At 36.5% G+C, this 15,249-nt stretch overlaps 1 protein-coding gene and 1 long non-coding RNA gene across 2 annotated transcripts; one reads left to right on the forward strand and one right to left on the reverse strand.

Moving 5' to 3' along the window:
• Positions 1 to 393: 393 nt before the first annotated feature.
• On the forward strand, positions 394 to 14,911 carry LOC123875733 (FAS-associated factor 1). Its single transcript, XM_045921748.1, has 16 exons — positions 394 to 542; positions 991 to 1,059; positions 1,723 to 1,846; positions 3,157 to 3,282; positions 3,760 to 3,931; positions 4,689 to 4,833; positions 5,658 to 5,783; positions 7,139 to 7,259; positions 8,099 to 8,244; positions 9,177 to 9,331; positions 9,726 to 9,862; positions 10,466 to 10,628; positions 11,186 to 11,282; positions 11,946 to 12,086; positions 12,685 to 12,762; positions 12,872 to 14,911. The coding sequence occupies exons 1-16, from the start codon at positions 504 to 506 to the stop codon at positions 12,950 to 12,952; spliced, it is 1,920 nt and encodes a 639-aa protein (XP_045777704.1). The 5' UTR covers positions 394 to 503; the 3' UTR covers positions 12,953 to 14,911.
• Positions 14,493 to 15,213, reverse strand: LOC123875773. The gene is made up of 2 exons (XR_006798207.1): positions 14,976 to 15,213; positions 14,493 to 14,941 (listed from the first exon to the last, which is right to left on the reverse strand). It is a non-coding gene; the product is annotated as an uncharacterized LOC123875773 (long non-coding RNA).
• Between the last annotated feature and the right edge of the window lie 36 nt (positions 15,214 to 15,249).

The raw sequence follows: 15,249 nt of genomic DNA on the forward strand, positions 1-15,249 counted from the left end.
GAATTGTCTAGCTGGTTTAGTTTTAGTGGCTTCGGCCATGGCTATTTTTAGGTACCTACCGACATACCACCCTACTAAAAAAGATGCACAGCCTATCGAGCATTTCGATACAATACAGCTTAAAAACCAAGTAGGGGTACTAGATGGGTACTAGGGATTACATTTTTTTCCCCCCTCGTCTGGCTTTACATAGATTAGCCAATGTCAGGTTTGTGGGATTACATTTACGAATAGATATTTCATTTAAGGGTAGGTACTACCTGTGGTGCTACAAAACAACTGACTTGAAACAATGCTAGAAACATGTTTCGTTGTGTAAAGATTTCTTAACAGAATCTATGGTGTCATTTTGGCAGATTAGGTACTGCATTACTGTTACGGGCAATTGGCAACACTATCTCTTCTCGCCTCTCTTTGTCTATGGTCAAATGTTTGAATGTCATATTACAAAGAATTGAAGAGTAGTATTTTTTTTGAGTAATTTTGAGCTAAATAAAATTAGAATGGCTGAGAACCGAGAAGAAATTCTTGCAAATTTTCAGGTAAATAGTGATACTGATTACAAAAACCATATACATTCGAGTGAACGTTAATTATTTTATGAAGTGTGCAGGTTATGTGGTGAACAAAAACAGTGACTGGGTATTTAGTATTATCTCTTTGTACTACGTCTAACGCGATTTTTATTGGTTTTTATAACTATTAGATAAGACTATTTAAACATTCTGCCGTTCACATAGTTTGGAAAACGTGTATTCTATAATATTATGTGTATTTTCGCGAAATTTCCACATTCGTTCTTTGTGTTTAGAATCGAATATAAAAATTGGTATTTCCAAGGTAATTGTTGGAATTTTTAGCGCATTACTTTATTATGCTGGTGTAACCTTGGTGGGGAATCACCACAAACCCTTTGTCTTATTAGAACAACAAAAATTTAATATGATAAATTTTAAATGGTCACCTTAAAAGTTGGTTTGTGTTTTGCAGGGAATCACAAATATCGAAGATGTTGCTGAAGCCATATACCACTTAGAAGAAACGAATTGGGATTTACTTGTGAGTATTATGATACCTTTTTAAATAAGGATTTGTAGAGATCTTAAGACCCAAGTACAACAAAGAAAATTACATTTGTATTTATTCACTTAAGAAATAAGTGTTTTTAACATTACATACAGTGGACTTATTATAATGAATGTATGGATAGAATATTTTATAAGGTTGGCAATTGTTATAGAAAACTTTTGTTATACAGAGATTTTTAAGTAAAGGCAAATTATCCAAGTAAGTATAAAACTCTAGTAAGAGATATGGTTATGGAGTTTAAACACTGTATATATATATTATTATATATAATATAAAGAAAAACAATTATGATTTTCATAACCTTTTTTGGGTAGAATTTCAAATGCATAGTCAAAAGTCAAAGTCAAATAATTTATTCAAAGTAGTGCTGTCATAGCTGTTGTACACTTTTTGGTTGTCAGTTGTTTGATTTGTAAGATGATAATGATAATAATTAATTACTTATTAATTTTTGTATAATGTATATCTTCCTAAAACATAAACTAGCTCCTACTGAAGCCTACCTCCTGATCAGAAATAATAAAAGTCCTTATTCACCGACTGACACATCTATGCCCTGGCCAAACCTTTGGACTTAAGAAGGACTGGAAGGCTAGATAAAACTAATTGGCACCTACTTGTGATTTGTTCCAGTCTGCAATCAATAGAGTAATGCCACAGGATGGCAGCAGCTCCGTGCCTCAATCCAATGACACCCATGATGTGGAGATGATAGATGATGATATATCTGTGATAACACCAAAAACACACCCACCTGGTAAGACATTAAACCTTTTTTTTTTAAAAAAAAAAGAATATTGGCCATGTTAAATGACTAATATTCCCCTTTCCTCGCCAACTAAGCGTCAGGCTTGTGCTAGGAGTAGGTACGACAATAGTGCAACCTTTTGCAACCAAGACCTTTTCCGTTTTCAGTCCACTCCTTTACCGGTTGAGCTATTGAGGCTCTTATAAGTTATCATGCATTCACAATTACCTAATCTATTATCAGCCTCTGACTTAGTGAGCTTTACACTATTTATGATATGATAGGTGTGAACACTGCCTAGTAGCTTTTTCTGGCATCTTCAACCATGTGGATTATTTTAAATAAATAAATTATTCAATTAGTCTGTATTATCAGTATACAAATCATTATTATATATTTTTAATACAATTTTCATTTAAAGGGTATCTTTAATTTATGGTATGATGATGATATCAAAATAAAGATGGTCTCCTCTTCCACTCTTCTCTTTTTATTGCTAGTCTTGTATAAGTTCTTTCTGCTATGACCCTAATTTTATTTCTTTTGATCTTTCATCCCTTCACCCCTCTTTCTTTATAAAATCTCTAAACTAAAATGGCAGACCTAAATTTATTGCTATCCCTTTTATAATTTTCCCTGGGGAAAAAGATAACACTAGATTTAGACCTGACCATTTAGTTTAGAGATTGTGTACAACAGAATTAGCCATACTTTTGAGATAAGTGGTATTTGTGATTTTGTTATCACATCACACTAATTTATTTATTTATTTATTTATTATTATAAGGTACGCCCACAGCATGTTAAACTTAAAAATACAATAGTATAATAGTCTTATTCAGTGTGACACACCACTTACGGGCACACACAACTCATGCAGGTAACACAATGTAATATACATGACCGATCGCATAATATTAGTACATAATAAATTTGGAAAAACTATATAGCTCCGAAGGATAATAAAATAAAAACAAGATAATATTAACAAATATTACCTAAAAATAATGACTGAATTTACTTATTTCTAAATATTTGTTATCAGTAAATAAAGGAGAAAGTTAATAAAGGAGAACTAATATTATAAAGGAGAAAGTTTGTATGTATGTGTGTATGTTTGTTACTCCTTCATGCAAAAATTACTGGACGGATTGGGCTGAAATTTAGAATGGAGATAGATTTCACCCTGGATTAGCACATAGGCTACTTTTTATCCCGGAAAATCAAAGAGTTCCCACTGGAATTTTAAAAAACCTACATCCAGGTATCAGCTAGTAGGTATTAAATGCAGCATATTATAATGTATAAGTTGATTGCAGATCGAGAAGACAGTAATCAAGCGTCGACCTCGTCGCCTAGAAGTAATTCCATTGACCTAGTAGAGCTACAAGTTCATTGTAATAATAAAATACACGAGATTAAAATGTCCGGCTCAGCAACTGTCAGTAAGTACATACTTGTATTCGTTTTTAGGGTTCCGTATCTCCAGAGAAAAAACTGACCGAGTGCAATCAGACTTGCGCACTGAGGGTTCCTTATTTTTTCCAACATTTTGCCACACGATAAATCAAAAACTATATATAACACACTCAAAAATAAATAAAAATCTGTTTTAGAATGTGCAGGTAAAACCCTTTCATATGATTCCCCACTTGGTATAGTTATCTTACTTTGAAAATTGAAACACATTTTTTTTTTTTTGATGTAACCACAAGTTCATGGATTTCGGATTTTTCCTTTACTTGTTCTATAAGACCTACCTACTAGCCAAATTTCATGATTCTAGGTCAACAGGAAGTACCCTATAGGTTTTCTTGACAGACACGACGGACGGACGGACTGACAGACAACAAAGTGATCCTATAAGGGTTCCGTTTTTCCTTTTGAGGTACAAACCCCTAAAAACTTGTTTTATTCTGCAGGTGATCTAAAAAAGAGGTTAGAAATGGTATGCGGTGTGCCAGTCTGCAGACAACAGATATCAGGTCTGGGTGGTTCTCGTGCCACAGCCACTGCTACTCTTGCCAGCCTGGGGCTGCCCCGCAATGCGGTGCTACGGCTCAAGGCTGCGGACAGACTCATGGCGGATGATGAGTAAGGCTCAAGTCATATTCTACCATCCTTATACTCTCCATCTGGGTTGCATTCCTCATTGCTGAGTGTCTGATCCCTTACCATTGCATTAGCATTTTATTGCCATAATAATGGCAGGAGCTTTCTCAGGACAATGATTTTAATAAAAGTAGGTTCTTCCACATCCAACTCGGGTCTAAGAAAACGGTGTTTCGAATCTTAGGTTTTACAGATATTTGTGAAATGATAATGCTTAATGTGTTCTGAGAAGTATGGAGGAAACAAAAACGCGAATTTTGAACCTCCAAGATCAATCACCCATCCAGTTACCAGATTGGATTGGGTGGAATATTTATTACACAAAATTTATAGAAGACTAGCCGATGCCTGCGACTTCGTTCGCGTGGATTTAGGTTTTTAGAAATCCCGTGGGAACTCTTTGATTTTCCGGGATAAAAAGTAGCCTATGTGCTAATCCAGGATATTATCTATCTCCATTCCAAATTTTAGCCAAATCCATCAAGTAGTTTTTGCGTGAAGGAGTAACAAACATACACACACACATACACACCAACTTTCGCCTTTATAATATTAGTGTGAAGTGTGATAGTGTGATTAGATGGTCCCTGAGACTTTGGGGGAGGGTGGTTTAGGGTATTCTCTTGGGGTTCTCTCCATCCGCACTTAGCAAGTGTGGCCTAAACCATTCTCATTTTGATAGTGATCAGTAGTAGACTGGTAATGAGTTGAGATGATAATGCTAATTGTTTGTTACCAGGGTAGCAGAAAGGTTAACTACCACATACATGTTGAGAGTTAAACACGACGAGAGAGAGTACTCACTGAAGTACCCCGGCACCAAAACAGTACAGGAAGTCAAGAATGACCTGTATTCACTCACAGACATTCCTGTTCGACATCAGGTGAGATCAAAGACTATTTTGAGCTCCTTAAATTCATGAAGTTAGGGTGTTTGGTTCACAGAAATATGTGTAAATACTGAACTCGTTTGACACTGATGTCAGCTGCGATTCTTTCTACGCTGATGCTGATGTCGGTCGCGCGTACCAATTTACAATGTGTTAAAAACTGCTATGCTGATGTTAATGACAGCGTACAAATAGTATGCGCGACCGACGTACGCACCAACAGATTGGAAGATATTCAAACCAAAAGGTTAATTCAAGTGAGTGAGAGGCAAATAGGTTTATACATACATATTAGTGGTTGGGCCACCAAATTAGTTGTGCAACCAAGCAGACATCAGGTGAGATGGTCCCCAAAGAGCTATATAATATACATTTTGTTCGTAACGCGACTGGTAGCGCCGCCACACACTGGTGTCCTAATCAGATTTTTGTATAAAAATTTTCAAACAGATTTTGCTTCCTTATTTTTTTTTTTTTTTTATTCACTATAGGTAAGCGCTTGACCGCAATCACACCTGATGGAAAGTGATGGTGTGGTCTAAGATGGGACGCGTTTACCTAGAAGGTGCCTATTCACTCTTGTTTTAAAGATACCCGGATTGTAATTGGTAGGAAACACAGATCGCGGAAGAGTATTCCAAACCTTAACCATGCGTATGAGGAATGAAGGATTATTTATTACTGGCAACTTAATTAAAGTAGCAACTATATGTTCCATTTTTATGAAAAGGTTTTGCACATGATTTTTCACACGCTACCTGTGAAATGGCCCGTCATTTGAACATAAACTTGATAGTTTTATATGCTCCTTTGTTCAGGTATGGACAGGCTGGCCTACAGTATCGGGGCTGGATGACACAGTACTAGCCATGGTAGGATTAGACCTGCCGCAACACGAACTGACCGTCAAACGCGCGCCTAGCAAACAGAAGGAGTATAAAAGGGTGAGAATATGTTTTTTAATACAGTTGCTCAAAAAGTAGCGTATTGCAGGGACGTATAGCGTTCGGGATGTGGGCTATTACATAATCGTGCTTTTTTTTTACCTTTCCCGCACTCGTGCTTTTTCTTTCCCAACTGTCAAAATATTAAAAAGAAAAACCAACCATGAAGTTTTTACTAAAAAAATTCATAGAAGTTTTTATGATACATGCAAATACGTATATTTCTAAAAAGAAGCTACTAATTTGTTTCAATATTAGATTTAATGATTTGATTGAATGAGTTTGGTTAGGTTTCATTTCATTTCATCTCATTAAATTTCATTTTCATTTCATATCAATAAAAAACTTCTACTGAAGACTTGGCTGTATGGACATAGTTCCCTTTGCCTACCAGAATGGGTGAAGAAAAAAAACTCTACTTATATTCTACGGTTGGCGCCATTTTTCAGAAATTTTCTTTGCGAGTTTAGTTGTTGGTTGCCTAAAATGAGTAATTTCGACCCTAGTTTTTTATATCTATTAACAATAAAGTTGTTTTAAATTAAATTAAATTAAGTTAGTTGAGATTATTGTGTTTTTATTATTTTATTAAATTGCTTCATTTTTTCGCAACTGTATTAAAAATAGTCGTTCAGTACACGTGCGGAACCGTCATTGCAACTCGTTCCGACTGTCAACCCTCGCCTTCAGCTACGCCTCGGCTCGGGTAGACATTTGTCGGAACTCTTTGCAATGACAGCCTTTCCGCACTTGTAATGAAATATACTATTGTCTTTAAGGTAGTTATTACCTTTAAACACATTGTACTTATAAGTCTCAGTATACTTTCAACAAATGTGGCTAAAATAAACTCTTCACAAAGAAATTACCTTTTGGACATACATTTAGACTACACTTTAGACATATTCTTTAATAGGGTTCCGTATCTCAAAAGGAAAAAGGAACCCTTATAGGATCACTTCGTTTCTGTCTGTTTGTCTGACTTATAGATGGCGCAGTCTGTAACTTGAACTGTTCTACTTAAAAGAGTTAGGTATATCTTGTAAGATGGTACGGAACTCATCGATGCGAATCCGACTCGCACTTGACCGGTTTTTTATTTGGCGAGAAAGATTGAAACAAATTCTACCTATATCTCTCTATCAACAAGTAAATATTATAATAAAAATATGATTCACACGTCTGTAATTCTATTGTCAAGGGGATATGTTTTTCTGTTTAGTATGGGGGTATGTAAGAAACCCTTCTTATTCGGAGAGGAGACCAATTCGGAGGAGGTTCTGTATTGGTCCAGGTTGAGATGATGATGCTGATGAAGTAGAAACTGTATTTCTAATCGTGAACTGTCTTTTCAGATAATAGTAGAAAGTTCGGACAGTGAAAACAGTTCAGTGGAAGAAGTGGAAGACGGAGACAGCTTTCCTACAGAAGACGACATGTTTGTGGATGTGCCATCGGAACGGTTACAGCCACTCAGTAAGTCTATACTTTTTATTTTTCACCAACTTTCAAAATGGAGGTGGTTCTCAATTCGGCCCATTTTTTTTTAAATTAACTTTTGCCCGCGGTTTCGTCCGCGTGATTTAATTAATTATAGCCTATAGCACTCAAGAACAGCAAGAGTAGCTATTTTATCAATTAGTTAAAGAACTTTCAGAATCGGATCATTAGTTCCAGCGATTACCCCCTAAATCCAAACTTACAAACTGTACCTTTTTATGATGTTAATTTAGACTATTTCACAAAAGCAATCTAGATTAATTTTAGACTTCGTCGTCCCTTCATTCAGCTTCACCTACTCGGCCTTTGCTATTTCGGCTTTCACGATACATAACATACATGGCATCCATGGTTATATGCTTGTCTACTAGCGTAACACTGCCCATTCGTTTAAACGATTTTGACGAAATTTGTTGCATCCCGAAAAAAGACATAGGCTATATTTTGACTCCGAAAAACAAAGAGTTCCCATGGGATTTTTAAAAACTAAATCTACACCAAAATAGTCACAGGTATTATCATTTTGGGCATCCCAGAGACTAGATAAAGGATACTTTTTATCCCGGAAAATTAAAAATTCCTACAGCATTTTTAAAAACTGACGCTTATGCGGACGAAGTCGCAGGTATCGTCTAGAAAAAATAAAATGAAATGAAATGAAAATTTATTTCACAAATTTAGATACACGCATTTCATGGAGTCCTGGCCCCTAAACTAGGACAGCCCGTATTATAGGGGCCAGTGCCCCTATGTGAAATTTCATGTTATTTTCTTCAATTTGGGCAATATTAAAAGCAATACAATGTGTTATCTAGTGTCAGAACACGTGGACGACGAGGCGCTAGGCTGCATAGAGTTTGCTCAGAGGTTCCGCGCGAGGTACGGCCCCAACACGCCTAATTTCTTCGAGGGAACCCTACAAGATGCCATTAAGGAATCCTGTTTAAAACCTGCTAGAGACGTAAGTTTGTGAAATATTATTACCGAATGAATTGACAATTTTTTATAAACTGTAATTTTTTTGTTATGAATACGTATTTATTTATTCATAACAAAAGTTGAAATTTTATGATAAAATTCCATAAAATTACTTCTAAATAATAAAAAAAAAAAAAAATTATAAAAGAATATTAGCCATGTTAAATGACTATTATTCCCCTTTCCTCTCCAACTAAGCGTCAGGCTTATGCTAGGAGTAGGTACGACAATAGTGCAACGGGCGGGGTTTGAACCGTCGACCTTTCGGTTTTCAGTCCACTCCTTTACCGGTTCAGCTATTGAGGCTCAAGGCTTTTTTAAGTTAAAAAATTAGTAATAATAAAAAGAAAAACAGAACTGGACATTACTTTTTATCCTGAAAAATCAAAGCTTTCCAACAGGGTTTTTATAAATCTAAATCTATTAAAATATATTATAGACTAACTGATGCCCGCAGCTTCGCCCGCGTGCATTGGTCAAATCCCCTGCAGCATCAGGATTGAAGAGTTGGAATCCAAATTTTTAATGAAACAATGTCGCAAAGTTCCTCTATCGATTAAAAAGAAATGACGCAAATCGGTTCAGAAATCTCGGAGATTTCGGTGTACATAGGTAGAAAAACACAACTCCCTTCTTGAAAGTCGGTTGAAAAAGTAGCCTATGTTACACCCTGGTCAATCCTCTACTTGTCAGTGAAAATCCCGTCAAAATCGGTTCAGCCGTTCCGAAGATTAGCCTTTTCAAACAGACAGACAGACAAAAATTTTAAAAACGTGTGATTCAGTCATGGTATCGTTCAAATAACCATATGACCTTAATATGTGGTAGTTATTTCGAAATTACAGACAGACACTCCAATTTTATTTATTAGTAAGTATAGATGTATGTTGGCTATAAGAGATATGTTTGTTTCAGAGAAAATTGCTAGGTGTATATCTACATCACGAGCAATCAGTGTTGTCAAACGTGTTCTGTGCTCAACTGTTGGGATGCGAGACCGTACTACAAACACTGTCAGCTAACTTCGTACTGTACGGGTGGGATCTGACGGACCCGCACAATAATAACTTGTGAGTACTTTTATTTATATAATAGTAAAAAACAACTTGAACCCAACTTGGTACAAGTAAAATAAACTAAAAAGAAAGAAACACGATAGGCTTAGTGATATCATCGTCTTGAGTAAGATAAGTCTTATGATGTGTTAGATATCTGTTTATTTAGGGCTATTGAAGTCTTCTGGCAGTTTCACATTAATGACGTTATATAATTCAATACAAATGCCGTTGTCGTGCGTATTTCTTATCCTTGATTGACGGCATTCCCAATGATTTTATTTGTCTACCAAATTAGAATGTTTTCTTTTTGCTGTCGACAACGCACAACCACAGCATTTGTATTGAATTATATAACGTGCAGTTAACCTAATGGTAACCTTAAAATAACTTTGAATGTACTTTTCAGATTGTTAACGTCAATAGCGAGCGCACTGGGACCGGTGGCCAGTATGACAATCCGCAGCATCCCCGTGGAGAGATTACCCGCGTTGATCATCATCATGCGCGTGCGCTCCAACACTGAGATATACTCTGTGATTAACGGTCAGTATGTTTTCCACACTTATCTCGTGAACCTTAATAGGTAAAGTTGAAATTTTCACAGAAATGTATTTCTATTGCCGCTATAACAAAAAAAAATTCAAAATGGCTGCCATATAAATTAAAACGGCCAAGTGCGAATCAGATAGTCAGATTCACACACTGAGGGTACCATACTACAGACGTATTTTTTTGGCATTTTGCACGATAAATCAAAAACTGTTATAAATAAAACGTAATAAAAATCTGTTTTAGAATATACAGGTAAAGCTTTTTCATATGATACCCTATTTAGTATATAAATCTATCTTTGAAACCTGAATATACTAATTATTTGTTTATGAAGACATTTTTTTTTGTGACGTAACCACAAATTCACAATTTTTGGATTTTTCCCCTTACATGTGCTATAAAACCTATCTACCTGTTAAACATGATTCTAGGTCAACGGGAAGTGCCCTTATAGCATTCTTGACAGACACGACAGACAGACAGAGAACGAAGAGATCCTATTAGGGTTCCTTTTTTTCTTTTGAGGTATATAACTCTTATACCTTGTGTACGAGTTCGACTCGCACCTGACCGATTTTACTTGTGTTAATTCAGGTAACGTAGGAGTATCAGAGCTTGTGGGCGGGCTAGTGGAGGCGTTAGAGCGGTTCGCGGCGCAGAAAGAGGAGGACGCAAAGATGGAGCGCGAGCGAGACGCAAGACAACGCGTCAAGCGCGAGCAGGACGAGGCGTACCAACGCAGCCTTGAGGCTGACAGGTGAGGTCCAATCCTATAAAATGTAGGATCCTTCCTTCCTTCCATCCTTATGTCGTTGACATTCCATCTACACGCACGAAACGTTTTGGAATACTCTTCCGCGATCTGTGTTTCCTACCAATTACAATCCGGGTATCTTTAAAACAAGAGTGAATAGGCACCTTCTAGATAAACGCGTCCCATCTTAGACCACATCATCACTTTCCATCAGGTGTGATTGTGGTCAAGCGCTTACCTATAGTGAATAAAAAAAAAAAAATGTCTTTATCCACGCTCTTATCTTAAAATCGTTACTATGAATCCAAAATTCTATTATCACTTGACATACTTTATTCGCGTACATCTTTATATTGCTTTGTATATATTAAAGCACTGTTTTGTCAGCAAAATAATCAAACATAATGTTTTTGTCCCGTTTATGTACAGTTAGAGAATAGAGTACCCAGAGCCGTGAACCTGCTTCACGGCTATTCTAGCTATTTCTATGTTCTAGCTATTTGGAGCCATGGCGGCAAATCCTAGTTATTTGAAGTAAATTCAATTTTTCCCTTACATAGAGCAAAAGAAGAAGTGAAAAAGCAGCAGGAACTAGAAAGAAATCAAGAACTGGAGAGAGCAGAATCTGAAAGACTAATGGAAGCGGCCAAGAAAGAGGTTAGTTTTCCAAACTCATTTCATTAGCCTAGCTTAGGTTGAAATCTATAGAGGGCACTTTGACTTTGCTTAGACTTAAGTTTTAGTTGAAACCATACAGATTTATACCAACGGTATAACGCTGTCTCGTTTTAACAGTGTCTTGAGTCTCAGCAAAGTCAAAGTGCACTCTCTATAGATAGCCTCAGACTGCCGGCTTTACAATGTCGCAAAAAACAGCTGCCTTTCAAATAATAACTAGTGTCATTTCAGAGTGCTGATTACGACAATGATGCCTTTTTCAAATCAAAACTTCCGTCTTATTTATTTTAAATGCATGCATATTATAGTATAGTAGTAGGGCCTCGATAGCTCAACGGTTGAGGAGCGGACTGAATTCCGAAAGGTAAGCGGTTCAAACCCCACTCGTTGCACTATTGTCGCACCCACTCCTGGCACAAGCTTTACGCTTAATTGGAGGGGAAAGGGGAGTATTATCATATGTGGCTCCTATTTCCGGGGTTACCGTGAACTGACAATGAAATCATAATACAAGTGAAAACCTAACTCCAGAAAGTCAAATCGCGTCGCTTGCGCGTTTCTCTGAGAAGATCTCTGCGGCGATTTGTTTATCTTTTAAGCCAATTATAGAAAACCGGCCTATAGTATTTGGTATGTTCGCAGGCGATGCGCGCGGGCGCGGAGGCGCGCGTGCCGGCCGAGCCGGCGGAGGGCGCAGCGGAGGTTGCGCGCGTACGCGTGCGTCTGCCGCCGCCGCACCACGAGTGCTTCGAGCGGAGATTCCACGCGCAAGACACGCTGGCCGTAAGTATCCCAACACGCCAAGAGCAAGTAGCTGGGGGCTCCCCCGGGATTCGGCACATAACCGAGACGAGAGTTTACTGGGGCCATGGGAGTGGTGGTGCACTTTAGGGCAATTCGTGATGGACTGTTTCTTCTATGATCTATCTTCATATTTGCCAAATCTAATCAATCATCTATGTAAAAAGCCTTTTCCTGACTGATTGATCTGTAACCGCATTGCCTACTGGAAGGGTAAAAACTTAAAATTTTACATTAGATTTCATTTATGACAAACTAGGCATATACTAAAAAGGCATATACTAAGAAGGAATTCCGCCCCAAAGGCTAAGTAGAAGATAAAAGTTTGTCTTAAAATCTGTTAGTTTTCAACTTATATCCACGAAAATTGCTATTTGGGCTTATGAAGAATTCTCTTCAAGAGATTTTCTCAATCGAAACGGGGTGGATCAGCTAGTCTATTTGATAAAACTGTAACAATTGACTGACAACTTAAACCGTTGGTAATTTTGCACAGGCACTCCTTGTGGTCTGATATTTTTATTATCTAACTACCATTTGTGTCTGTCTTCTATATATTTAGACGAATATTTTGTTCCAGGCGTTATTAGATTACCTCGCATCGAAAGGTTACCCCCAAGAAAACTACAAGGTCATAGCTAGCTGGCCTAGAAGAGACGTGAGTATCTCTTTTATAGATGTTTTATAATGCATGCATTTTGAGATCTCACCCGCCATTTTTAACCCGACCAAAAAAGAGGGGGGTATGAATTTTCGTGTTGTTCCAGCTCACAATGGAACCTCCAAGCAGCACGCTTAAAGCTCTCAAGCTGTACCCGCAAGAGACGGTGATGCTGGAGGAGCGGTGAGCGTGCCACCACTATGCTGTACCACACACCGCCGAGCGTATTCGTTTCACACAGGCAAAACCACAACTACCCTCTTATGTTTTTAAAAATACCCTCTTAAATAAATATTGTAGGGCGGCACAACCAAGAGACCACGACATCACTTAGTATTGAAAAGAACAACGGTAATCGTTTCACAACAGAATAATTCACAACTACCCTCGAATTCTATCTTTTCAATAATACCCTCTGAAATAAATGAAAATAAATATTATAAACCTACACAAACAGAAACCAAAATGTCACATCACATTACTTAACATTAATCAAGCGTATAATAGGAATAAACCACAACTACCTTCGAATCTATCTTTCCAAAAAATCCAGCCAATTATTAATTTTGGCTAAAACACAATTGATATAAACTGTTCTACCACCAATATGACACGTTATATTGTAATTTAACGATAAATCTAAATAGTACGATGGCAAGTTCAACTACAGTAGAATTTTTAATTAAACAAAGCATTTTGACAGGAGCTAAATGTCAAATTGTAAAATAATGATGCGGTATTTTAAAGTAAGTGTTGTGATGTGGTTCTGTTCTGTCATTGTGAATGGATCAAGTCTACTTGTGTATACTTTTTACAACAATTATCACACTATTATAAAGGCGAACCTGTGTGTGTGTATGTTTGTTACACTTTCACGCAAAAACAACTGGACGGATTTGGCTCTGGAATAGAGATAGACTATGACCTGGATTAACACGTATGCTACTTTTTATCCCGGAAAGTCAAATTTTCCACGGGATTTTAAAAAAACCTAAATCCACGCGAACGAAGTCGCGGGCAACTTCTAGTATCAGCTATCATCTTCATAAAAAAGTGACACCTAGACTCAGGAGAAACAACTGTACCTATTTCATCATACAAAGGTTGGAATCTACGTTCCCAGACTGGGAATTGAACCCATAATCAATCTTATCTGCAGATCCTCATTGTACTGAGTCAATGATTCATTTTGTCCCAACCCTTACTTTTCGGAAAAAACAGGCAACTGATTAAAACCTCAATTTTTTATAATAATTAAAAATTCGACTGTAATTACGTCTCGAAATAACTCGTAAAATAAATTTTATAGAAAGTAAACACAAAGGTCCCTGAGGAAATAAAACACTTTTTTTTTATTATTAATTACATACAAAACTCGATACCAATATCATAATGATTATATATACCAATGTGTCCTGTAATTTTTAATTGGTAAATAAATTCAATATAATTATGTATATGTTTTAAAGACAATATTTATTCATTTAATTGAAATCTATCACTGTATGACAAAATTAGCGATTTACTTATACTTTACAATTGGTTTTCATTGAAGCAATATAATATCTACCTTATGTTATAGGAAATAAAGCTATAATTTGTATGTCGCCGTGAAACTATATAGCTCCTTCGGTTTAGGGTACTTAGGATTCCAATCGCTGCGTTATTTAATACATACTATTATGTTGTTTCGATAGAATCTACACAAAATCGCAAACGAGTATTTCTTTCATACTTTACCCGCTAAAATTCTTATATTACCAGTAACGATGTAAGCAGTTTTGGGCAGTTTACTCGATAAAATCTTGTAACCGACAAAACTATGATTTGATAATAGTTATCAGCATAATTTACAGCAAATTTTAGCCAGAATAACATATACAGTTTAGAAGTAATGCAATTTTTTCCAGTGAAAATTGCTAATGAAATTTTAATTTTTCGTTTGCTTTTGTGTAGTTTCTATTCGAGGCGACCGCTGGGTTATAATATTCTTTGTAAACAATTCCTGGTTGAATTGTATACCTCAAGAAAGTTTTTACGTGTTTAATTGCGGCTATATTAAAATAATTCTTGAATTATATTTGTATAAATGGTACTGTACGTGAATTGGAGTAAAACGATTTTAATAAATGATGTACAATAACAATGCATAGTTAATTGTGAAACCTAAAAATACCTTAAACTAAAAAGAAATGATAAACACCAACTACCCTCTTTTTCATAAAAATTGCAATCGAAACCTTTCCATGGTAATAACGTTTTTAGGGTTCCGTAATAAAATGAGGACCTCATTTCGTCACAGTGCAAGGTCTGTCTGTACCTGTGCATATTCAAACACTTCACTGACCTCTACTAATTAATACAAGTACGCTGATAGCAGCACTGAGCGTCATGTGAGCGTACTTGAAACTGTTAGTGAGCGTAGTCGTGTTGTCAAAACGAAGACCAATCGCTTCGAATCGGCACAAAAAACTGTCATTTTTA

Source organism: Maniola jurtina, chromosome 20 (genome assembly GCF_905333055.1).
Source record: "Maniola jurtina chromosome 20, ilManJurt1.1, whole genome shotgun sequence".
NCBI lineage: Eukaryota > Metazoa > Arthropoda > Insecta > Lepidoptera > Nymphalidae > Maniola > Maniola jurtina.